Below are 25,213 nucleotides of genomic sequence, written 5' to 3' on the forward strand. Positions count from 1 at the left end.
TTACTGGGTCTTTTTGGGAGCTGAACTCCTAGGATTTCAAAACAAATCATAATGCACACCTGTCATTGCCACGCACTCTTCTAGGATCACATCAGGTCAGGGTCTTTGGTCAGACTTGTTATCTATACTTATCACTGGGTCTGACTTCGTGGGCATGTGACCTGTGTCAGAAGTGCCCCATGCTTGGATGAATGCTCTGCTGTTGCTGTCTGGAAATTTTTAGTACATTTGAGCAAGAGGCCCTGCATTTTCATTTGGCACCAGGCCCTACGCATTCTGCAGCTGGTCCTGCTTTATCACTGACTTTTCCTGTATGGGCGCATATACGTCTGGGGAGAGTCTGGCTAGATTCCCAAGGTTATAGAAAACCATATGAAAGCTCACCAAAGAGAGATGTTCCTGTTTTAATGGAGAAAATATTGGTACATGTCTGACTATAATGCTGTGTCATTAATAGAATTTCTTGAAATTTTTAACAAATTTCTACTTATCCACAATATTGAATCTTTGGATAACTCATTTAACTTCATCAAATAGATTCACTTTTATGTTTTAATCAAGATTTTTTTCTTTTTTTTAAGAGCTCAGCTTCTCGGGGAGAATATAGCTCAGTGGTAGAGTGCCTGCCTAGGATGTACAAGATCCTGAGTTCCAGCTCCAGTACATCCATCCATTAAAAAAAATGGTAATAAAAATAAGTAAATAAATAAACTGAAATAAATCTAATTACCCCCCCCAAAAAGAACATGAAAAAAGAGCTCAGCTTTGTATTGAATGTGTTATTACTACAGAGGTTTAGTCAAAAAGACCAAAGCCCATGTTATCATCAGACTCCTCAGATTCTTCTTTCCATGCTTCCACTTTCTCCTCCTCAGTGGGGCAGAGGTGATGGAGGGGGCAGGTCTACCAGCCCTGCTGTTACAGATGAGGCTCTGGATGTCGACCTTGACCTGCAGAGCTTTTGCAAACAAGCCTGGCCTGAAAGGGTCAGCATTTACGCTGGCTTCTTCCACGAGGGCGGTGGTCTTATCCTCCGTGACCCTCACCTCATTGTGCAGGATGAGAGCCAAGTAGATGCAGGCAAGCTCGGAGATGGAGGCCAGAGTGCAGGAATGTTCTAGGTGGTCTCTGGATGAAGTGACGGCCTCACTCCAGCACAGCCTCAGCTTCCTCGGAGGGACCCTCAGTCAAGATTTTTGCCGCCTGTATTATCTTTTTCATATTGTGTATCTTATTTCTCTGATCTCAATAAAACTTTTGTATTTTATCAGATGTATCGGTCATATTTTTACAGTATAAACACTTTTAGTGAATTATGAATGGATTATATTAAAAACTATAACATGTTTTAAATTTCAGGGTTTTTTATAATTTAAAAATGCTATCCATGGGGAAGGGTATAAGCTCAAGTGGTAGAGCGCTTGCTTAGCATGCATGAGGTCCTGGGTTCTATCTCCAGTAGCTCATCTAAAAATAAATAAACCTAGTTACCTCTCCCCACCAAAATAAAATAATTAAATGATACAATAATAAATAAAACATAAAAATACTATCCAATGGCTAGTTTTCTATAGCGTTAGTGTTCACCTGTAAATACTTTTGTGCTGTATTTGTGTACTTATTTGTCTGGCCGATCAGGTGTTATGATTGACCCAAAATAATCGTATACAGATTACTCAGTTTCAAAAACAATAATGTACATTTAATGTTAGAGATGGAAAAATTCTGTGTATATGGATGTCCTTGTGGGGGAAACTTCTTTCTGATAGGAAAATGAAAAGTAGTGGGAAATTAAAAATTGTCTAACAACCTTTATAATCTCAGTAGAGCATCTTATGTGTGATTTGATTTACATAAAAGTGTCATGTTTAGGGTATTGAGAGAAATGAACATCTAGAAAAAAGCGGGCAGTAAAATTTTTTTCAGGCAAGATGAAGGAAAAATTTTAAATGCTAAAAACCAAAAAACCCTTTTTCCTTACTGTATACAGATCTGCCAGAGGAATTTACACTTTGGGTTCAGCAGTAATTATTTTGTGGGTCAGTTAAAAAATGTTAACAATCTACACAGAGAAAAAAATGTATAACCCTTGTGCTTTGAACATCAGTTATGCAGAGTAAATGTTTAGAGTGTCGTTTATGGCATTTTTGTTTTAGACGCCTACAGTATGACAGCATATATATATTTGTGTTTGCTGAATGTTAATTAATTAATTGGCCTTTAACTTTTATGTTAGTTAATCTTTCATTTAAGATAAATACACACCAGGCGTCATTTCTGTGGAATTTTGTCAAAGAAGTGCCCAATTTTTTTTTTTCTTCTTCTTTCAAGGACAACTTGGGGCAGATGCAGCAGTCATCTAAAAGGGCTTTTGTGTTTTCATTCCTTTTTACTTTGTGCAAATGTCCTCATGCTCAAATAGTTAGATGATTTCTGGTCTAGGGAAGTGTGGATAAAGCAGTCCTTTGCCTTGAGATGTTATGATTAGAATGGCTTGTGAAACTTCTCATGAATGCCAAGTGGATAAAATGCTTGTGAAAGTGTCCCACTGGGCAGCTCTTTGTCTTTTTTTGATGTTAATGTGGACAGGTAATAAGACGCATTGACACGTACTTGAACGACATAGTCGCCTTTTCTGGTTTTAAAAAGGACTGAGTGGCACTGGGGTGATGCGACCTGTAGGAGGAACTTAAACCTTAATGATCTGTGTTAGGAAGGAAACCTTTATTCATACCAAGGGTGTGATGGACACGAGGTGGCCAGGTCTCAGTATTTCCTCCCCCTGAAAGAGCCCCCTTTCCCTAACCCTGCTGCATAGACCTGCTAGAATACGGGCTTTGGAGTAGTTAGAGTTGGTGTGAATGTAGAACTTCGGCAGAGATTAGAGAAAACACATGGGCCCTGTCCCAGAAGAATTTACGTACACTTTTGTTTCAGCAAGAATTATTTTGTGAGTCAATTTGAAAAACTCTTTCCACATAGCTGGACTTTGAAAAATTCTTTACAAATGTTTAACATTGTCTATTTCATGTGGTCACTTTTTAAGTGTCCGGAATCCATTGTGTGGAATAGCGTCAGAGGTAGCTGCTGCTTGGTCTCTAGGTTCACCTTGTCTGTTTGACTAAGTGGGGTCGAAGATGGGAGTGGGGACCATGCCTTCTCTATGATGTGGGATGTTTTTGGTGAGGACATAAAATTGCAGCTGCAAGAATCAGCTTAAAAAAAAAATCAGATCCAATTAAAACGATCCTTTTCTTAGGATGTTTTTCTCTGCTGTGTGATGCTACGCTCTTGATTCTAGTGATTTCTTCTGCTAATTTCACAATCAGCTAACAGATCTGATGCTTTTAACAGATCTGATATGGCTGCACTACTTATCCATATTGTTTGGGTGAAACAGAGCCCTAAGCAGAAGGAAAACAGTGTTTGAGCCTAAAAGGAAGATGGACAGAGCAAAAGGATGGAGAAAACCTGGAGGTTGGAGTTATAAAAAAATAATGACTGTTTACTGTGGGTCAGGTGGGCACTTCATTTGCTCAACAAATACTTATTCTCCGCTTTAGGAGAATTGTTACAGTTGTCGGGGCTATGGCTGTGAAGATGATAGACCAAGTCCCTGCTCTCTTTGTGTTGTGCGTGGGGAGACATAGCTCATACACCCATATTTGAATATCTATTCAGGTAATGTGTTACATTACCTTTATCTCTGATGACTGTCTTGCAAGATAAGTGATATTCGTATCATCACCTTCTTCTAAATGGGGAAACCAAGTCCCAGAGAGGTAACACAGCTAGAAGTGGGGTCCAGCTGGGATTCTGGCCCAGGACTGGATGCCCCTCGCGAGCTCATCATGTGTAGAAGACTGTGCAGATGGTGTGTGGAGCAGCGATCACTCACCGATTGCACTTGGTCCCTTGTTTCACTGTTGAGTGGCATGCTTTTTTCAAAAAATTGCCCTAATAGCAGATGTTGATGAAGAGTCTAGACTAAGTCTTTATTATTATGAGCTATTTATTATTTTAATTTGAAGTAATAATGTTCATTTTCAGTGTTACAGAGTGACTCAAGAAAGTACTTTTGATAATTAGGCAGGTTAAGCCTTTGGTTTTTAGCCCTCGCCAGCTGGCAGAATGTGGTTAGGGATACCTAACGTTCTCCATGCTGTTGATCAGGTGCAGAAAGTATTGACATTGATCATTCTTGTTGCAATTTATAGAACTCTTTGTAATGGAAAAACATGTAATCACTGCTTGGATGTTGGAGAGTTATTAAGGATCACAACCTTTTTTTCTCTCTAAGAAAAAAGTTTACAGTCTGTTTCTAATGACAATAAAACCATTTCTTTGTCAGGAACCAGAATGCCAGCTTGGTGGTTAGGCGAGTCATGAAGGTGTGTGTCCTATGGTAAAGCAGCCCAGAGAGCAGAGTTCACAAGACAGTTTGAAAATGGTGTATTTTGCCAGTAAGTGTTAGAACTTGGCCTTTGTAAGAATTTTGCGCTTTATTTTTGAGAGATTTATTCAAGTAGAAGAGTACACGTGGAGGCAGTGGGGAACTCACCTTGTCCTGCATTGCTTCCACAGGGAATGGAGGTGTGGCAGACAACGCGGAGTGTGCAGGCAGAGAGGGGGCTCTAGGGCCGAGGGAGCACCGGCACAGGGGCTGAAGGAGGACTGCCAGGTGGACAGAAGCCGACCGTGAAACTGCTGTGTCCAAACCAGGACTCCCCCCAGAGCGAAAGGGGCTCTTAAAATTAGATAGGAGCAGCTGGAGTTCACATTGGGAGCCGGGATGCTCGATCCCCCTGCTGTCGGTGGCACGTTTGGGTTGGGGAGGAGCATTTGGATCAAAGCACTGATGATGCTTTAAGGTTTTGATTTGAGAGTCAGTCCTGAACATGGTCATATTTCCTTTGGAGAAGAAATGTGGTAGAGAAAGCAGGTTCTTGTAACTTTGAGTAAACATTTTTTGAGTCAGGTGGGTAAATCTGAAAAGTGGAGCAGAATGTGATTGGAAAGCGGAGATGGCGGAGGGGACAGTGCTGTTCTGCTCTTGTCTCTTTCTGCTGTGCTTTGTGTGTCCTGGGACAGTTTTCAGCTGATTGGAGGGCTTGGTCCTCTTTGTAGTGTGGGTAGGGGATCTGGGCTTACTGAGCTGTGAAGTTCATGTGTTACAACATGGTGCGGTCCCAGGAATGGGACTGGTTGTTCCTTTCTTCTGATACCTCCCTTTTATGCCTTGCTATTGAAGGAAGGGTAGAGTACTGTAAATCCTACAATTAAATGTACTTTAGGTTCATTGTATTATGAGGCAAAAATAAAAATAGGAAACAGAAGGTAGAAACAAAATGCTTTGTTCAGAATCGCACCATCCAAGTATCCCCTTAGTTAACATTTGGGGTATGTACTTCCTTCCACTATTTTTCTCTAGGTGAGGTTTTTGGGTTTTTTTTCTCCCCAACTAAATCTTCTAACGTAGGATTTTTTTTTTTTTTTTGTCTCCCTAGACTCACAGATTTTTGGAACTTGAAAAGATTTTAGAAATTTTCCTAGCCTACCCTCCCTCTTCATTTAAAAAATTTTTTTTTCTGATTATAAATTCAGTAGTATAGACTCACTGAATTCTGCATGATTCATTGTTGAAGAAGGAAAAAACAAGAATTACCTGTAAGGATTATAGGTCTTCAGAGATAAGCAGTGTTAATTCTTGGTGGATTGCCTTTCTCTGTGTGTACATCCTTGACGCGCTCTGCTTGCTGTTTCTTCCTCCTATCCCTCTGCCGTTTCGTACCTTTGCACCTCTGCTCAATCCTGAGCATCACAGGTTTTGATTCCAGAAATCTCTGTTTCACTCTGATTGTAAAAACAACAGGATGCTACCATTGGTCCTACACTCCCCTTATGCTGTCACTTTATCCCTTCGCTCCACTTTCGCAGACTAGACTCTTAGAAGGGTAGATCTCTGATTCCCATTCATTTTTTGAATGAATGAATGAATGCATGCATGCATACGTACATGCATGAATGAATACCCTGTTATTGGGCACTCACTTATTTATTCTCCAGATACTTGACTTAGTGCCCCTGTGGTCCATCCTCAGTTCTAAAGTACTCAGGAGATGGATGTGAACTAGATAACAAAGTTCTGCCCTCTTGGTACCTAAAGTTCTCTACTATGTAAATATTGGTACTGATGACTCTTCAGTCCCCTTTCAAGTACTATCTCCTGCCTGAGATCAGGACCCCAATCTCCAGCCGCCCCAGCCTGAGAGACGGTGAGGGCACCTGCTTCCTCAGCCTGCGGTACTTCTTTTCTTTTCTTTTCTTTTTTTTTTTAAAAAAAAACTTTATTGTGGTATAATTTCTGTACAGTAAACTACAGATTTCAGATGTACAATTTGATGGATTTTGATAGATGTGTACACCTATGAAACCACCATCAAAGTCAAGATACCAAACATTTCTGTCACTCCCCAAGAGGTGCAGATTTCAAACTCCCAATTTATCTCTTCCCACCCTCTTTGCTCCCTGGTGACCATAAGTTTGTTCTCTGTGTCTGTGAGTCTGTCTCGTGCCTGCTGTTGCTACACGTAGCTCTGCTTTGGGGGTGTCACTGCGGGGCCAGTGAAACTTGCTGCAGCTCAGGGCTTAATCAGGATTTCTGTTCAGAGCATATTTTTATGGGGGATTGAGTGAAGCATATGCAGCTTATCCATTTCCTAAGAGTGATTTTTAATCTTTCTTGAGTCAGAAACCTCTTTATAAATCTTATTGAAAACCAGATACCCTCATGACCCTCAGGTTTAAATCCCTGCCCTTAGTGCTCTAAAATCTATCCTAAAATCAAGCCACACCACAAAGGTGGTGCAACGATCTCCTTCTTTATCTGGGCCACTCTAAAATTGCTTTCTCTGAATCACATTTTGGCATTAGCATCTGCCGATATTGACTATGTGATATGTGCTGGCGGTCCCATACTGTGTTAACAAACTTCACGTGTACTGTGCACTAATCTCCCTTCGGGTTTTGTCTTATTTTTTCTATCATCATTTTATTTCTGTCCTAGTTTCTTTATCTCTTTGATTTTAACTTAGTTTAATTAAGTTAAATAAAAGTGTTTTTTGTTACTCACTTTCAATCCTTGCTAGAATAAAGAAGTGGTAAGCATAAATAAATGTCAGCTGCCTGTCAGCCATTTCTTTTCTTTTCTTTTCTTTTTTTAAATTTTTTTTTGGTTGGGGGGCAGTAATTAGGTTTGTTTATTTATTTATTTATTTTTAGTGGAGGTACTGGGGATTGAACCCAGGACCTTGTGCCTGCTAAGCACGCCCTATACCACTGAGCTATACCCTCCCTCCTCAGCCATTTCCATTTGGGTATTCTTCCAGGCACACTGTACCCAGTAGTCTAATCATAACTCATCTTCTCTTTTTATTTTATTATTTTATTTTATTTTATTTTACTTTATTTTATTTTATTTTAATTTTTAAAATTTTTAAACACCTTCATTATGGTGTGGTTCCTGTACTGTAAACTGCACGTATTTCAGATGTACACTTTGATGAATTTTGATAGCTGTATGCACCCATGAAACCACCACCATCATCTTCTCTTTTTAAAAACTCCTCTCTCTGTATTCTCAGTTTTGAAACTTTACCATCTACTTAGTTATCCTGGCCTGAAATCTAGACTCTCCGCTCCTCACTTCTCACTTCCAAAACAATGACCGTGTTCTGTTGATTATACACATTAAATATCCCTGGAACTGTCCCTTCCACGTCCCCGTGGCCCAGGCTTGTTTTGTCCCACCTCAGTCTACCTCCACAGAGTGACTAGAGTGGTGTGTTTTGAAAGATAAATCTGACCCAGTTACTCCTTCAAAATCTCTTCCTTGCCTTCATGAAAAAGTCCAGTCTTTGGGTGGTATTCACAGCTCATCATGAGCTTGCCCCAGCCTGTCTTTCCTGCCCGTTTCTTCCCGTGGCCCCACACACTCACCCTTATCAGACAGCCATGAATTCCCTGAACACCGTGTGTTCTCACACAGCCTCCCCACCTTTGCCGATGCTCCTCTGGCCTTTTGCCTCTGGTCCTACCTGTCCCGAGGAAGAAACTTTCATCAGGTAATATGTACAGCGTAAGAATTCGTATTGTTGCTTGATTTTCAAAATTACTCTCTGGGATGATTCTGAAATGACATTACTATAGTTAGCAGAAGTGCATTTGAGTTCTGAAAATCTCATAGTGAAAAAAGCCAGGTGATGCTCTTTGTGCAATTAAACTGCTGCTCGTGTCTGGGGAATTGAATATTTATAAACATGCATACAATAAGAAACAGAAAAACTTGACTTATTTTTTGCTTGCTTAAGCAAAAAATGGAATTTATTTTAAGGATACAGGGGTTCTTCTTCTGAACCCAGGGACAGAAATGTAGTTGGGTCCTGGGAAGGGACTGGAACCTGTCGTCCGAATGCCACCAGGGCTTCCTTTGTTTTGGGTTTCTGCTCCACCACGATCAGCCCTTGCACACATTGTGCACTTCCTTGCCCTTCTCACCACCTCGGGCTCATTTAGCAACCTGGCTACTCTGGCTTCATGCCTACTGCATGCAGCTGAACAGGCTAGAGAAAACCCAAGCTGGGCTGGTGGGTCTGATTTTTCTCTAACTTTTTATTCTGAAAAGGTTTGAATCTGCAGAAAGTTTGATTGAGTCACCTAGATTCATCATTTGTTGGCATTGCCTTTTTGCCATATTCACTTCTCAGTATATAAGTGTGCATGTGTGTATGTGTGTGTACGTGTAGACATCCATCTATCCATACACACACATATATGTTGGTTTTGGCTGAACTGTTTGAAAGTACAGGGAACCGTAAAGCAGAGATGGGGAGAACAGAGGTGGTAAGAGAAGGCATCACTGAGAAGGTAACATTTGCCCAAAGACCTCAAGGAGGAAAGAGGAGCAGTGCTGGGAAGAAAGAGGCCACAGTACAGTGACTGCCAATGTCCAGGTGTGTGCTGAAGACAAGAGCCTCAGCAGCGTTCATTGGCTGTAGCGTGGCCATGTGACTTCTTGTGGCCAGTGAAATGTGAGCAGAAATGAATGGGTCACTCCTGGGATGGTGGGCATGCCTCTCTTCCTTTGCCTTGACTAGCAGGTGGGGTCCCTGTGGAGGCTACTTTGTCATCCTGGGTCCTTGGAGGGAGGGTGAGTTGGAGTAGAGCTACACTTTAGTCTGAAAGTTTTCAGAGTTTATAGACATAGTAGAAAATAATAACTTCATTCTCTTCCCCAGAAATTGTGTTAAAGGAGAAGAAAGATGGGAAAAAAATTTATTATGTGTCATTGCCATTTTCATTTACATGTAATTTACATGAATAATAATTTCTATTAATGTAAACATACCCAAATGGAATCACAATGTGTGCCCCTTTGCAGCCTGCTTTTTCAACTCAATTAAAAATATTGTGGTAAAATACGTGTAACAAAAATATACCTCCTTTTAAGAGGAAATACTGAACTGACTAGGAAACACATTTTCTTTTAAAGATACAGCATGACTAAGCTCCGTGTGTATGTATTACACATTTGTGTGTGTATATGTGTGTGTGACCTCTCTATGAAGCAGTAACAGATGCCCCAGACTGAGTTGCAGTCTACTTCACGTCTTTTCTACTCATTATATCTCGTGCAGACCTTATTTTGCTGTATCATAATTGTTGATTTTCGAATACATCTTTCCCCAGTGGATCTAGAAATCTTTGAGGGTGGAGATTATGACTTGAGTATGTCTTATCTTTAGTACCTGCTACTGTTGCTGGTGCAAAGTAGGCAGTTAATAAACCAACCAGTCCAATCCTTTGACTGAAATTTTTGGGCACGATTGTGTTCATAAAGTGTCATTTTTTTTTTTTCCTGTTTGATTTATTGGTACTCTGTCTACTTTAAACCAGAAAATGGAAATATCCTTTATTTCAAAATACACACTCATCAAAGAGGGAGTTACCACTGTTCTGGTGTTGTTAGAATATAAATACAACATCTGAAACACCAACATACTATACATAAATTCATTTATTCATAGCTAATAATAGACAAGCACTGTGTCATCAGGGGAGTAAGGCTGCCTCCATCTGCAAGTCACTGCAGCTTCAGAAGGCATTTTGTTCTGTAAAGATTAGTGGGGTGTGGGTGAGATTGTGCCCTCCAGAGTTAGACTGTCTACTCTTTTGCTTTCTAACTGTGTGACCTTGAGCAAGTCACTTAACCTTTCTGAGTTCAGTTTCCTCATCTGTAAAATGGGAAAATAAATGTACCTATCTCTCTGGATTATTAATTAAATTTATATATGTGAAGCCCTTAGAACCAGCATCTGGCACATAAAGGCTTAGTAAATGTTAATCATATTAATATTATTATTTTGTCTTAGAGTTTGCAATAGCCTCCCAAAGTAATTGTCAGTGACTAACCTAGAAAACTTTATTATCTGAAAATTCTGTATTCACGTTCTCTTTGAGAAGTAAGGAGGGATTAACTTGTGTCCAATTGAAGTCTTTGAAGGAGAATTTGTCACTTCTTGCTGTAATGTTAAGATTTAAGGAAAAAGTTGGTGTTTTTTTTTTTCATATTTTTGGCTTCATCTATATAGGGTGACAGTGGTAGACTGAGTTTAATATATTCTTTAAAATAGGGGGATATAAGTGACAAGACTTTTGGAGCTTTTAAGTGAAAATTAAAATTGTGAATTTCAAAAAGGAAACTTGTGAATTTTGGATCACAGAACTGTGGTCTTCAGATTTGAATGTATTTATTTTGAACTATATTGTTGGGCTTAGAAATAGACATTGTGAAATTGTCATAGCTTTTTATAAGTTTTAGATACGATCAGCTATTTGAAAAGAAAATAAAACCAACAAAATTATAATCAGAATAGGAAATATCTCCAGAAGGACACCATACCAAAGAGTAAATATCTGAAAATGTTTTTGTGTTAGAATTTATTATTTTTGGGTAGGGAAGCAAGATGCTTTCGTAGAATGACTGTTGACTACTTTGAAAACAATGCCTTTTGGGTTTATTTTTTCCCTCCACAAACTGCTAAAAATAGGAGGAACAGTTTGGCCTGTCCAGTCTTAGCTTCTGCCTCCTGCCACTACAGTGGCCCTTGCTGTTTTGAGCAGTAGCTGTTTTGAATCTATTTTTAGTTCGTCAGAAACGTGAGGGGAGGAAGTGCTGCATCAAGACTGAACAATTCCAGGGAAACCCCTCTTTTAATGTCATTTGTGAAATCAGAACTGAAACAGTCAAGACAGACTCCAGGAATGAAATTTCATGATCAGTACGTTTGCGTTTGAGTTGTGGTTTAGGACCGAGGTCGAGGAACTGGAAGTTCCTTTTTATGCTTTTGGTGTTTTCTCTCTGTGACATCTGGGAAGATGAAATTCTTTGAGAAAGGCCTTTTGCTTAAAAGAGATTATACTGATCCTATGTGCTTAGGTATAAAGTAGAATAAGCCAAGAGAAAAAAGTTTAATAATGTTTTGGTGTGTTGGGACTATTTTTAGCTTGTGTCTCATATGTTCTGCTTGTGATAAAAGTGAGGTCACATCTCTTAAGAGTCAAATTAATTAGGTAGTCCTTTATACCTGCGATTGCTCAAAGCCACTCTTTTGGGAGGCTCCTGTCCAGATATTCCCAGAGTCCTCAGCTTGCTAAACTAGTTCAAAGCCACCACCATGGTATAAAGTGTCAGTCCACCGATGGGCATTGCCTTCTACTGAGAGCATTGCCGTGGGGCCACCCAGAGCGCTGCCCCATTCACGGCTGTTTCTTCCCTTCCCAGTAGGTCTTTAAGCTGAGGATCAGGCCAGGTTCTGGCAATCACCTCCTTCCAGCTCACGGCGTACGTACATGGACCTGCCTCTGTCCCTTAACCCCCTCCTCCGTCTCCCTTAACAGTCCACAGTACATTTCACAAAGTCTTGATTCTTCATTTTTTTTTTTTTTCAACCTGTGTTTGTGGAGTGGTGGTGGGAGGGGTTGAGGAATAATTACCAGCACAGTGAAATCTTTCTTCTTGGAAAACTTCCTTTAGGTCCGTATTGCGGTGAGTCAGGACGTTTATTCTGTGTTTACATCACCGAGAACATGAGTTTTACCATCTCAGGCTGAACTTGGCACCCGGGTTGAAAGTGGCTTCAGATTTTTTCCAAAAGCAGTGTGTGTACTTTTTCAAAGGTAATAGTACTATTCCATAAACAGTGAATTTTACATGGATTGCATTTTCTAGTGGGTTTTTTTTCATTTTCTTCTATTTTTCATTTATTCTTTCATTCATTTAACAAATATTTAAAGAGCACCTACTATCTGCCAGGCACTCTTATAGGCAGTGATGAGACAGAGAAAAAACTTAGAAAAGACCTTGCTTTAAGAGACTTAGAGTGGGGGGTGGGGCGGTGAACAGGCAATACGCAAACATCACCTATGTATTAGGCCAGGTAAGCGCCATGAAAATAAAAAGAAGGGCATGATGGGGGTTTTCTCACAACTCTCTGAGGAAGGTATTATTTATCCCCATTGGGCAGATGCGAAAATGGAAGCACAGAGAGGTTAGGTGGCCTATCTTGAGCCTGCCTAGGTAGTGGGGACTAAAGGTTGAATTTGAATTTGAAATCAAGCATGGACTCTTAGGTTTAGCTGCCTGCAAAGTAACAAAACTTGACCTCTAGCAAATTCCCAGATACTGGTTTCTGTGAAAACTTAAGGTCTCTTCACCACGTGTTCTCTTGTATTGGTGTGTATACACAAACACATTTAAAAATGAAAATGCTGGTTTAATTTCAGTATTAGGTGGTAAGTACAGTGTTTACCTAAGGTATTTTAATTTGTGTTAAAATTTTAAGATCGTAGAATCCTTGTAAAGAATGTAGCATTTCCAGGGGCCTTGAAGAATAAGTAGGATTTATTTTTAAACAGTTGATCCTATTTGAAACATGCAGAAGATTGTATTTAACATACAAGTTATAGAGACTAATAGGATGTACACTCATGAACTCAACTACCCGTAGCTGTAAGTATACAACCCAGTTTTCCCAAAGTGGACACCTGTAAAACTAGCATCTCGTTTAAAAAAAACAAAGCATCACTAGCACCAGAGAAGCTGTCATCTTCCCTGTGCCTCCACCCCTCCCACCAAAGGTGACCACGATCCTGAATAATGTTCTAGTTTAGTTTTTCTTGTCAAGCTTTATCCAGATGGAATCATGCAATCTCTGCTTTTTCATTTCTGGCCTTTTTTGCCCGATATTGTTTGTAGTGGTTGCAGAGAGCACAGGTTCATTCATTTGATTGCTCTATAGATGTCAGTGTAGTAACAGAACATGATTAAATGATCTTCACGTGTAGTTCTTAAAGCACCTTTACCTGTGTCCTCGCATTTAATTGTAACAACTACCTGTGAAGGGTCTTTAGGGCTGAGTTTATCAGTTTATTATCCCTATTTTCTAGCTGAGGAAACGGTTACTCTAAAGGAGTTAAGTGTATTTCCCAGCATCACAACAAGCACGGCCAATCTGTGGGGCACCAGCGTGCAGGTTTTCTGACCAGTCCTAGGTTCATCTCCCTCTGCTAAACCAGATTTCTTATCGTGTCTTAAAGGCAACCCCACTGGGATCTACAGTCCATCTGTCTTCACTCCACACATGTCCACGCTTACTTTTCTTCTTCATCAGGGTGGACTCTGGACCTTCATTGTAATCACTACTTTGCATACTCCCTCAGTTCCCTCGTTCCTCTCTCCCTCTAAAACCTCACCTCGGGTTACATCAAACTTTCTGCCTACTTGGCACCTATGAAGCTGTTTGTAGCTGGAGACAAGAATCCCACCATCTGGAATGGTCTCATTGGGTTTATTTTATTTTATTTTATTGGTGAGGCGAGGTAATTTGGTTTATTTGTTTATTCTTAGAGGAGGTGCTGGGGATTGAACCCACGACCTCATGCATGCTAAGCATGTGCTCTACTACTTAGGCTATACCCTCCCCTTCCTCACTGGGTTTATTTTGAATTCGTGATTGTCAGTCTCAAGCTGTCTTGAGCTTGCTTAGGTGCTACCCAGCAAGTCTACTGTATTTCCTTAGTTCATTCATTCTCTCTCTTCTTGATGACTACTTTATACCTTCTTTTCTCTCTTTAAACCCCTAACTCCTCCTTCTACACTCTCCTCTCAACCGATGACCTTGTTTCCCCTTTCACTGAGAAAATAAAGGCCATCAGAGGAAGGCTTCTGCAAGCTCCCCCGTCACATCTGGTGCTGTCCCCTCTCTTCGGCATCACCATATTCCCCTGTCTGCGTACAGTCATGCGGTACTCGCTGCCATCTTTGAAAACAAACAAGCAGAACCCTCTCTTGACCCTACTTTCATCACCTGCTCCCTCCCATCCCCCCATTTATCTACTCTTTCTTTTTGTAGTAAAAATTCTCAGAAGTCTGTGCTTTCTGTCTCCACTTTTTTTCCTTCTCATTCCTTCGACCCACCAATCAAGCTTTCATCACCAGTGTTACATCAGAATAGTTCCTTTTTTTGTGTGTGTGGGGAGGTAATTAAGCTTATTTATTTATTCTTAGAGGAGGTACTGGGGATTGAACCCAGGACCTCATGCATGCTAAGCATGCGCTCTACCACTTGAGCTATACCCTCCCCCCAGAATAGTTCTTGACAAGGGCCTCAACTACCACCTCATTGCTGAAAGAATGATCACTCTTTCTTGAAATGCTCTGATTGGTTTCTAGGAAGCCAGTCTCAGTTCTCTTGGAGAGCTAGCCCTAGAGGTTTCTTGCTACCACTTTCTTAGTCTCCTTTATTGGCCTTACCTCATCTCCCCAACTTCTATTGTGGCTGTGTTGTAGGACTTCATCATCTGTGTACAGTCCCTGCCGAGGTGGTCTTGCTCTGTCTCATGGCTTTATATGCCATCTAGAGGTTGACAGCTCTCAAATTGTCATCCTAACCTGCCCTTTGTCCTGCACATCAGATTATGTATCTACTTGACACGTCCATCTGCCTGTTTAACGATCATGTGTCTTAAAGAATTTTTTCTCTCCCCACTTCCATTCTTCTTACTGTCTCCACCTCTTAAGCTGATCTGATAAATGGCTTAGACCCAGAACTTCGGTGTCTTCTTTGCCTCCTCTTTACCCTACCCTTCACCCAGATTTAAAATAGCTTCTTACTGTTTCCAAAAACAGTGTGTGTGCTTTTTCAAAGGTAAAATAATACTCTGTCAACAGTATGTACCCCATCTTTTCTCCTATCAGTTGGTATGTATAATCTATCACGTCTAATCAGCACGTCCCGTGAACTTGAAGTGTGTTTTCAAAATTGACCCGCAAATTGTCCACTCACCGCCGTTTTCACAGCTACCCTCTCTAGTTCAAGTTATCATCCATTTCCCCGTAGATTATTACAGTGGCCTCCTAAGGAGTCTCTCTGCCTGCTTTCTTTCTTTCCTACAATTTCTTCTCCATAGCAGCCAAAATAATTTTTAAATGTAGGTCAAGTCATTTTACTTTTCTGATCAGAACACCCTGGTGGCTTCCCAGGGCCAGCCCTCTTACAATGGCCCTCAAAGCCCCTTCTTACCTCCTGACCCCGTCTGCTGCTGTTGTCCCCCTTGCTCATTCTGCTCTGGCCACGCTGCCCTTGCTGACCTTGGACTTGCCAAGCACAAGCCCACCACACTCCTCAGGTCCCCACAGAGCTCGCCTCCTCTCTTCCTGCAGGCGTTTTCACATGCGCCCTTTACCAGAGAGGGTTTTCAACCCACCTTATGTAAAAATTGGGGTGCCCTCTCTCCAGCACGCCCTACTATCCCTCTCCTACTTGTTTTTCTCTAACGGTGCTCATAACCACCCGGTATCGTTTCTGTTCATTCGGCTGTTGTCCTTTTGGCCTCTGCTAGAATCTGAGCTCCAGGAGAGCAGGAGCTGTTGAGTTCACTCTGGTCCATGATGACTGTTGTTGGATGAGTGAGGATGTAAAGAGGAGCCGATTTTAGAGGACTGAGACACTGTCTGGGCTCTGAATATTCAGTCAGACATTCTTGTGTGTGGCTTCACTACTCCCTCGACTCTATACGTCAATTTCTTCCATCGTTCTGTATGTACAGAGCGGTTACGTGCCTGGCACTTTGCTCAGTGCTGGGAAACAGCAGTGAACATGATAGACGTGATTTTCTCCTGGAGCTTCTGTTCTACCAGGGAAACAGAGAGTAAGACAGTGAGTGACAAATAGATAAGATAGTCACAGACCATGAAGAGTTCTTGAAGGATGTGAATGGAGGGCTATGACATCAAACGAATGTGGTGAGATGGGCTGTGCCGATCCTGACTGTCAAGGAAGTCCTCCAGGAGGTGACATTTAAGGTGAGACTGGAAGGAAGAGACAGAAGCAACTATGCCAAGAATTAGAGAAGGTGCTCGCAGGCCAAAGGAATTGCAAGTGGCCAAAGGTAAGATCTAAGATATTCTGTGAACTCTCAGAGGGCCATAGTGGCTGCCGCCTGGCATGGGACACCATGAGCCGAGAGAGGCCACCAGGGGCTCTGTAGAACGCAGTGAGGATTTGGGTTTTATTCCAAGAGCCATGGGAAGCCACTGAAGGGCTTAAACAGAGGAGAGTGATTTGTGTTTTTAAAGAATTACTGTGATTGCTGTGTGGAAAATGGGTTGTAGAGGAAACTATGGTACATGCTTTTTTATCACTTAGAATTTTATTCTATACTTAGATTTAAAAAAATATCTCCCCAGATCTTGGCCGCCACCATTCTAGTTTCTGTCTCTATGAATTTGACTAGTCTAGGTGCCTCATATAAGTGGAATCATACAGTATTTGTCTTTTTGTGACTGGCTTATTCCGCTAAGCATAGTGTCCTTGGGGTTCATTCATGTTGCGGCAAATATCAGAATTTCCTTCATTTTTAAGGCTGAATCATGTTCCACTTATGTTTAAAAGCACAGTTTATTTATCCATTTATCTGTTGATAGACACCTGGGTTGCTTCCACCTTTTAGCTCTTGGAAATAAGGCTACTGTGAAAGTGGGTGAACAAACACCTGTTTAAGCCCCTGCTTTCAGTTCTTTTGGGTATGTACCTAGGAGTGGAATTACTGGCTATATGGTAATTCCACTTTTAATTTTTTGAAGAACTGCCATCCTGTTTTCCATAGTGGCTGCACCATTTTACATTTGTACCAACAGTGCGCAAGGATTCCAATTTCTCCACACCCTTGCTAATAGTTGTTATTTTATAGGGTTTTATGGGGGAATGGGGTTGACAGTAGCCATCCTAATCGGTGTGAAGTGTTATTGTGCTTTTGACTTGTACTTCAGAAATCTAAAGCTTTGAAAGTGTTTGAAAACGGCTTATGAGGCCTCTGCGTTTCCTAGGCCAGAGTGAACACAGGTAGATCTGTTAGGAAGCTTTTGCAGAGGTCCAGGTAAGAGAGGGTGGAGGCTTGGAAGGAGTGGTGGCAGAGGAGCTAAGAGGAGAGGGTGGACTCGGGTGGAAGGAACAGGACTTGGTGGTAGAGGAGATGAAGGTGTTTGAGGAGATGGAGGGAAGCAGGGAAGCTGTGAACACAGACTCGGGGTCTCTGACTTGCTGCCTGGGTTGGGAACAGGTTGGGGGCAGGAGTTTCTGGTCCACTTGCCCACCCTCCACCCTGGCAAAGTGTCCAGGAGAGAACTACTTCCTTAACTTCTCTGAGTTTTTCGTCACAGTTCCAGTCGCCTCAGAGCATTGGTGACAGCTTTTACTTTTCCTTCCCTTGTCAGTTCTGGTCAGTGAGCACCTGTACAAACCAGGTGCTGAGCTCGACTTTAGGGAGATAACAATGAGGAAGAGGGAGGCAACCTAGGGGAGGGCAGCGATTGTCAAAGGTTTTGATCTCAGGACTCATTTATACTCATAAAAATATTGAGGCTCCCTAAGAGCTTTTGTTGAGGTGGATTATATCCATTGATATTTACCATATTAGGAATGAAGATTGGAGAAACTTAAACATTGATTCTTTACAAGATAATAAAAACCGTTATATTAATATCAGTAACACGTTTTTAGTGAAAGCACTTCATTTTCCAGAACAAACAAATTTAGTGAGAAGAGTGACATTGTGTTCACTTTTGCAAATCTTTTTAGTGTCTAACTTAATAGAAGACAGTTGGATTCTCATATGAACTTCTTTGTTTAATCTGCTGCGACCCCACTAGACACTTGTGAGAGAATGAAAGTGAAGAAGGAGAAAATCTTAGTGTTGTTACCAACGTAGTTTTGGCCTCAAAGACCCTCTGAAAGGGTTTTGGAGGCGCCCAGAGACCCCCAGACTGTTGGTTTAGTGGTGAGAGCGCAGACAGTAAAGCCCGAGGATGTGAGTTCAGATTCTAGCTCTGCCACTTAATGTCATTAGACAACATATCCAGCCTCTCTGCCCCTCAGTTTGCTCTTATGTAAAATGGACATAATATAAGTACCTGTCTCAGCAGGTGATGATGAGGATTAAATAAGTTAGTAAATAGTGTGAAGTGCTAGAACATTGCTAGAAGGGCCACATCAGTGTTTATTAAATAAATAAGACTAATTCTTTCCTTCAAGGGATTTAATCTGGTTAAAGAGGTGGATGAACAACCAAATCAGTATTTTGCATAAACTCATTGGTAGATGTATTTACAGCAGGGGTACAAGGAGGGGCTTTGAACTTTGGGATCAGGAATCAGAATGTTCTTGTTGTTTGAACAATCAAAGGAGCAGATTTCCAATAAGGTTAGAATGACAGGCAGATTTTCAGTTCTGATGAGGTCCATCCCAGTTAGCATATGTCATAGTTTAATTTTTTCATCTTCCTTATTCGTAAAGGAAAGTGTGTGAGCAGCCTAGTTTGCTTCTTTGATACCTGCTCAGAGCCAGAAGCCTTATTGGTTTTTTTTTTAAATTGAAGTGTGGTCAGTTATAATATGTCAGTTTCTGGTGTACAGCACAATGTCCCAGTCATGCATATACATACAAATATTCATTTTCACATTCCTTTTCATTAAAGGTTATTACAAGATGTTGGATATAGTTCCCTATGCCATACAGAAGAAATTTTTTAAAATCTATTTTTATATATAGTGGCTAACATTTGCAAATCTCAAACTCCCAAATTTATTCCTTCCCACCCCTTTTCCCCCGGTATCCATAAGATTGTTTACTATGTTTGCAAGTCTTATTCTACTTTGTAGATGAGTTCATTTGTCCTCTTTTTTCTTTTCTTTTCTTTTTTTAGATTCCATATATGAGTGATATATAGCATTTTTCTTTCTCTTTCTGGCTTACTTCACTGAGAATGACAATCTCCATGTCCATCCATGTTGCTGCAAATGGCATTATTTTATTCTTTTTTATGGCTGAGTAGTATTCCATTGTATAAATATACCACAACTTTTTTACCCAGTCATCTGTCAATGGACATTTAGGTTGCTTCCATGTCTTGGCTATTGCATACCAGAAGCCTTATTGTAATTGCTACGCAGCCCACTGCCAGGGAGGGCAGGTGCTCAATAAGAGTATTGTCTGGTGGTAAATTAATGACTATCAAAAACGTGGGGAAAACACTTCTGTGATCCAGTGGGATTTTGTGGTACATATTTGTAATCACTTGGTAACTCTGGGACATAATTATAAAGAAGTGGTAGATGGTATTTTTATTGAAGTTAAGTAAGGAAAACCTAATCATTTTGTTCTTGAAAGTGAGAGTAAAATGTGTCTGAGTGTAACTTTTAGTGACTTTCTCTCATTGTTTTAGTGAGTTATATTGAGTATTTATTTTAAATCCTACCTATTTAAAAAGACCAAGTTATATAGTTTTTATTACAGTAGCAACAAGCTCTAGTGTGTTTAAAAGTGTAGTCTGCTTATTATAAATTCAGTGTCACTCAAGAAGGTTTGGTAAGCAGAGATGGTAAGGCGATTGAAATGCAGTTTTCTAAAAGTGAGGTGGTAGCTTATCAAATTCTGGTACAGTTATTACTTGTCTCAAGGCATGTTTAGTTGTTAAGCTCTAGCACAGTTATTGATAACGTTGCTGGTATTCACGGGCCAAACTGTGTTTCTGCTGTTTATAGAATGCCCTTCTCCCCCTCATGCTGTAGATCCGACGGAGGCGCCTTGCACGACTTGCTGGTGGACAGACCTCCCAGCCAAGCACCCCACTCACCTCTCCGCAGAGGGAGAACCCTCCGGGGCCTCCTATAGCAGCGTCAGCCCCAGGCCCCTCCCAGAGTCTTGGTCTTAACGTCCACAACATGACCCCAGCTACCTCCCCAATAGGTGCATCAGGTAAGTCTTACCTTCCTACCTGGGACACATTTATAGGTCCAGTCATGGCTTTCTGTTAAGCTTACAATTGTGATCTTTACACAGCAGGATATAATGAATTGAACAGCAGCTTTTTAAAATCTTTCAAGCAGTAGTTTAAAGATTGAGATCATTACAGTGTGTTTTGTGAATGTCTATTCATTTTGATTGTGATCTGTTAAAACTAATTGTTTTCCTTTCTATCACTGTCATCCTTTTTTTCAAACAGGGTCAGCTCTTATCTCTGATGGCCAAGGGATTAAGACTAAGTTTGGTTCTGCTGATTTTATGAGTTTGGTTGATGCTTTTCTTTTCAGATAAAATAATCTGAAAAATGCAAAATTGAAATAATGGTCAAAATAACAAGCCTCTAATTACGGATTTACTTGTCTTCATTCTTCATTGTCGTAGAACTCTTTCTCTAAATTTTCAGGGTATAAAAAGCTCACCTGATGTGATGTTTTATAACTCTCTCATTGACCATTGTTTAACTGTCATAAAGATTTATTTCTGTATAACCGCTGAGCTCATGGTTGATATTCAGGACTGTCTTTGTTGGGAAACGCTGATATTGACTCATACTGTGTATTTGAAAATATCTGTCCTTTCTCTCAGTGAACTTTTCTATCAAACGTAGTAATTATTACCATGATAGTTATGATTTTAATTAAGATTCTGTTTAGGAAAAAGTAGGTGCTAAGAGACCTGCATTGATCATCATATCATCTAATAATTTAATACATGATTGTCAGTTCTGCAGTCATTTAATGCACTCTCCCTTAGTCACCTCTAAAATCTGTCTTCTTGATATAGGATAACTTGTCAATTAAAAAGTATTTGCAGAGTCTTTGTTACTGTAACTCTTGTTGGGCATCATTGTAGAGTCTTCCCCATGTAAATATAGATGCTTCTACATAAATCCATTCATTATAAAAATGAGAGGGGTTCAGGCCAAAACATCAGCTAGTAATAAACAATGCCTTTGCCTGAAATGTTGCCTCTGCACCCCTTCTTTGAGAAGCTGTGATGGTCTTTTAATAGGGGAAGGGTTCAGGATTCCAGTTGTGTTTTCACCTTTTCCTTGGAAACTGTGCTGCCAGCAGTGCTGCTGGTCTTACTGCGATCAGCCCCCACCTGGAATGCTGGAAATGGTGCAGGGAAGAGCTGTGGGACGAGAAGGGGCCTGAAATCTCACTGCATCAGCAAATGTCAGGCCGGAGTCCCAGAACTCCGCCTGCTCGTGGCAGGCTCCTCAACACTCCAGTCACAGCACATTTGGGACCACCAGGAATAATCTCAGCCTGCCCCTCCTCCCTGCCTGTGTCAGCCACCAAATCTCCCATGGCCTCATCCCTTATCTCCTAGTCTCCAGTCCTTACCTGGCTTGTTACATATACCTCTCTGACCCCACCTCCCCCTGCCCCCACTCTAAGTTCTCAAATCCTCGTGGTCGGTCACCAGCAAAACCCTGCTCTATGAACATCCCTTCCCCTCAGTGTCCTCACTGAATTTGTTCTCTTCCTCCGTTGCTTTCTCATTTCTCCTTCTAGACCGTTCCTCCACTGTAAAAACACACCGATTTGACTCTTGGGTCATCAGACCGTATTCCCCACTCCCCATCCTTGTTGGGGCTGTCCTCTGGCCCTCTCACCCACAGGGCCCGTCCTGGCCACTGTCTTTCTCTCTGACACTATTTGTCTTAATTCATGGTGATTTCAGCAGCTGCAGAGCTGACCCGTCTAGCACCCCGCCCTCTCCGCCTTCTGAGCTCCTCCCCTTCAGTGACCTCTTCCATCTGACTCCAGCCACTCACTGCCAAGGTCAGTCTCTAGATCTTTCAGTGTCAGCCACCGCCTTCAGCTTTCTAACTCACCTCTCTGTGCCCAAGTCCTGTGGGTTCCCTGGGGGATACAGTCCGTTGATTCCTTCACTTTTTCACTTTCTTCACTTCCGTCTCCCGTATCCTCTGTCCCCTCCTTACCCTGTTGAAATTCCAGTCAGTCACTATTGTTCCTCCCTCTCTTGTCTCTCTCTCACTTTGTCTTCGTCCCTTGGCTAAACCATGATCCTGGTTTTAAATCCTATTCGCTGCATAGTCTCGGTCTCCTGCTGGACAGAAACCGTACTGTCTCCTTTTAGATTCATGGTCACAAACTCAAGTGGACCCTTAATAGCAGCAGGAATTATACCATATTTCCTGGTTCACTCTCCCACAGTGAGAGTCCATTTCGTACCTTCTCCTCCAGTCTGTAACACCTCATTCTCCACGTACAGGCTCAGCCTTCCTATTTCATGGAGAAACGGATGCAAGCAGAAGGGAACTTAACCTCCTTAAGCTTCTGTCATGCATCCACCTACCATCCATCTGTGCGGCCAGTTGTGTTCCGCGTGAACTGTCCCTGCCCTTCCTGAAGCCCGCACCCGACATCCCGTCTCCTCTCGCCTTCCCAGAGCCATTTCTCCAGCAGTTCCTGACTCTCCTGCTCCATCCGGTTTTCCATCTCAAGTGGAAGTCTTTTATTTTATTATTTTTTAACAGCCGTTGTACATGCTGTTCCTGTTCCCATCGTGGGAGTAAATAAAAAGGAGCCCTCTTGATCTCATTTCCCCTGCGAGCTTCCATCCCACATCTCTGCGCCCCTTCACAGCAAAACTTCTGGAATGAGTTGCCTGTGCTCAGTCTCCTTCTTCTGTCCTTGCACCCTCTGCTGAGTTGTATCCGGTCACGTGAGGCCTCCCATGGTCTGCTCTGAGTCACCGTCTGATCTGACCTGTCAGCCTCATATGACGTGGCTTCGGCCACCTTCTCAAAGTACCTTCTTCTTTAGGCTTCCTGAGGACCACACTCCTGGTTTCCACTGTGTCTCCCTCTGTTCCTTCCTAGCTCTTTGTATGACTCTTTTTCATTCCCTGGCTTCTAAACGTCAGTATTCCGGGGCTTAATATTTAACCACCTGTCCTCTCTGCCTAGGCTTATTCTCTTACTGATTTTATCCAGTTTCCTGGGTTTAATTACTATCTCTAATCTGATGGTTCCTAAGTTTATACCTCCAGCTCAGACCTGTTCCTTGAACCTCAGACTCAGACATCATCTAATACACGTCTCGTTGTCTAATACACGTCTCTGAAATCGAGTTCCTGATATTTCCCCCATCTTGTCTCCCCCTTCCCCAGCCACACGGTCTTCCCTGCTGTTCCTGAAATCTTCCAGGCATGATACCAATTGAGGGCTTTTTTTTTTTTATTTAAGTATGGTCAAGTTACAATGCATCCATTTCTGGTGTACAGCATGTTTCAGTCATGCATGGACATACATAAATTCGTTTTCGTATTCTCTTTCATTGTAGGTTACTACGGGGGCTTTTGTATTTGCTGTTTCTTTACCCAGAATACTCATACCCTAAAATCGACATGGCTTTTTCGTTCAACTCTTCAGATGTTTATTCAGGTGTCAATTTCTCAATGAGACCTTCATTGGCTGCCTTGTCTAAAAGTACCCCCTCTATGTGACACAGATACTTTTTCTTCGAGCTCTTGTCATAGTTGACATAGCGTATATATTCCTTGTATATCCTGCTTTCTCTGCTTCCTGTGCTAGAGTGTTAAGCTCCAGAGGGGCGGGAACTCCTGTCCGTTTTATTCACTGCTATTTGTCCAGTGCCTTAACAGTACCTGGCACGTGGTAGGCACCGAACAGAGATCTGTTGAATTAATAAATGAATCACAAGAGAAAATGACCAAAACAGTATAGGCATGTGTGGTTTAAACAAAAGAAATCTCAGGAGGATGTGATACTTTCCATTAAAAAAAGTCAAAAGGAGGAAAATGATGGCTTATGCTTGCTTATGTTCCTGGATGGTAAACTTAGGACCAGTGGTAGATTTATTATCCACTGGATGTGAAGGGCAGACTTATGTTCCAGAATAAGGTGCTTTCTAAACAGAGACAAATACTGGGTGGGCAGCCACCCGTGGTAAGGAGTTCCTCATCCAGGAGTAACTTGGCAGGCACTTGGCAGCCTTCTTAGTTGAGATGCTTTCAGTGCAAGTAACTAAAGCAAGGGTTTGGGAAGCTGTAGTGATTCGTCCAAATTGCTTCTCGCATCTTGTCCCGGCTTCTTGCCGTGCTGTCTACCTCTGTGTTAGCTTCCTAGGGCTACCATTACAAAGGATCACACATTTGATGGCACACAGCAGCAGAAATTTATTCTCTCCGGTTCTGGAGGCTAGAAGTCTGAAGTCTAGGTGTCAGCAGGGTGGTGCGCCCTCCGAAGGCTCTAAGGAATAGCCCTTGGCTCTTTCAGCTTCTGTTGGTTGCTGGCAGTCCTTGACTCCTCTTGGCTTGTGGCAGCATCTCTCCAGTCTCTACCTCCGTCTTCTCTTGGCCATCCCTCCGTGTGTGTCTGGGTCCAGGCTTCCCTCTTCTTGTAAGGACACCAGTTATTGGATTAGGGACCACTCTACTCCAGTGTGACCTCTTCTTAACTTGCCAGTAGGAGTATCATTATGTACTTGTTTTTATTTGTCTCTATCCACATATAGGTTTAGGGCAGGGACCTCATCCATGTTGTTCATTCCCTTGCCCCCAGAACCATGCTAGCACATACTAGGTGCTCTGTAAATGCCACTAGTGAATTGACCAAGTGAAATTTAAAAAAATTTTTTTAGTTAACTTTATTTTTGAACTGTTTTAGATGCACAGAAAATTTGAGAAAAATAGTACAAAGGCTAAATGAATTTTTAAACATTTTTTGTTGGAAACGTTAGACGCAAAATAAGACTAGAGTCCTATTTAGAGAACATTTGCTGACATGACGCTTTCAC

At 41.6% G+C, this 25,213-nt stretch overlaps 1 protein-coding gene, 1 long non-coding RNA gene and 1 pseudogene across 4 annotated transcripts in view; 2 read left to right on the forward strand and 1 right to left on the reverse strand.

Moving 5' to 3' along the window:
• Positions 1-25,213, forward strand: part of UBE4B (ubiquitination factor E4B) — a 109,033-nt gene that overhangs the window by 11,532 nt on the left and 72,288 nt on the right. For all 3 annotated transcript variants that reach the window (XM_032495154.1, XM_006179901.3, XM_006179899.3), the window contains exon 2: positions 20,186-20,372. In XM_032495154.1, the coding sequence (XP_032351045.1) occupies positions 20,186-20,372 (187 nt within the window). The remainder of the gene's footprint in view (positions 1-20,185; positions 20,373-25,213) is intronic.
• Positions 340-2,624, reverse strand: LOC102511296 (annotated as a pseudogene).
• LOC116668251 lies at positions 2,975-6,366 on the forward strand. The gene is made up of 2 exons (XR_004325333.1): positions 2,975-4,463; positions 4,585-6,366. It is a non-coding gene; the product is annotated as an uncharacterized LOC116668251 (long non-coding RNA).

The sequence above is a fragment of the Camelus ferus genome, chromosome 13, assembly GCF_009834535.1.
Source record: "Camelus ferus isolate YT-003-E chromosome 13, BCGSAC_Cfer_1.0, whole genome shotgun sequence".
In the NCBI taxonomy this organism is placed as follows: Eukaryota; Metazoa; Chordata; class Mammalia; order Artiodactyla; family Camelidae; genus Camelus; species Camelus ferus.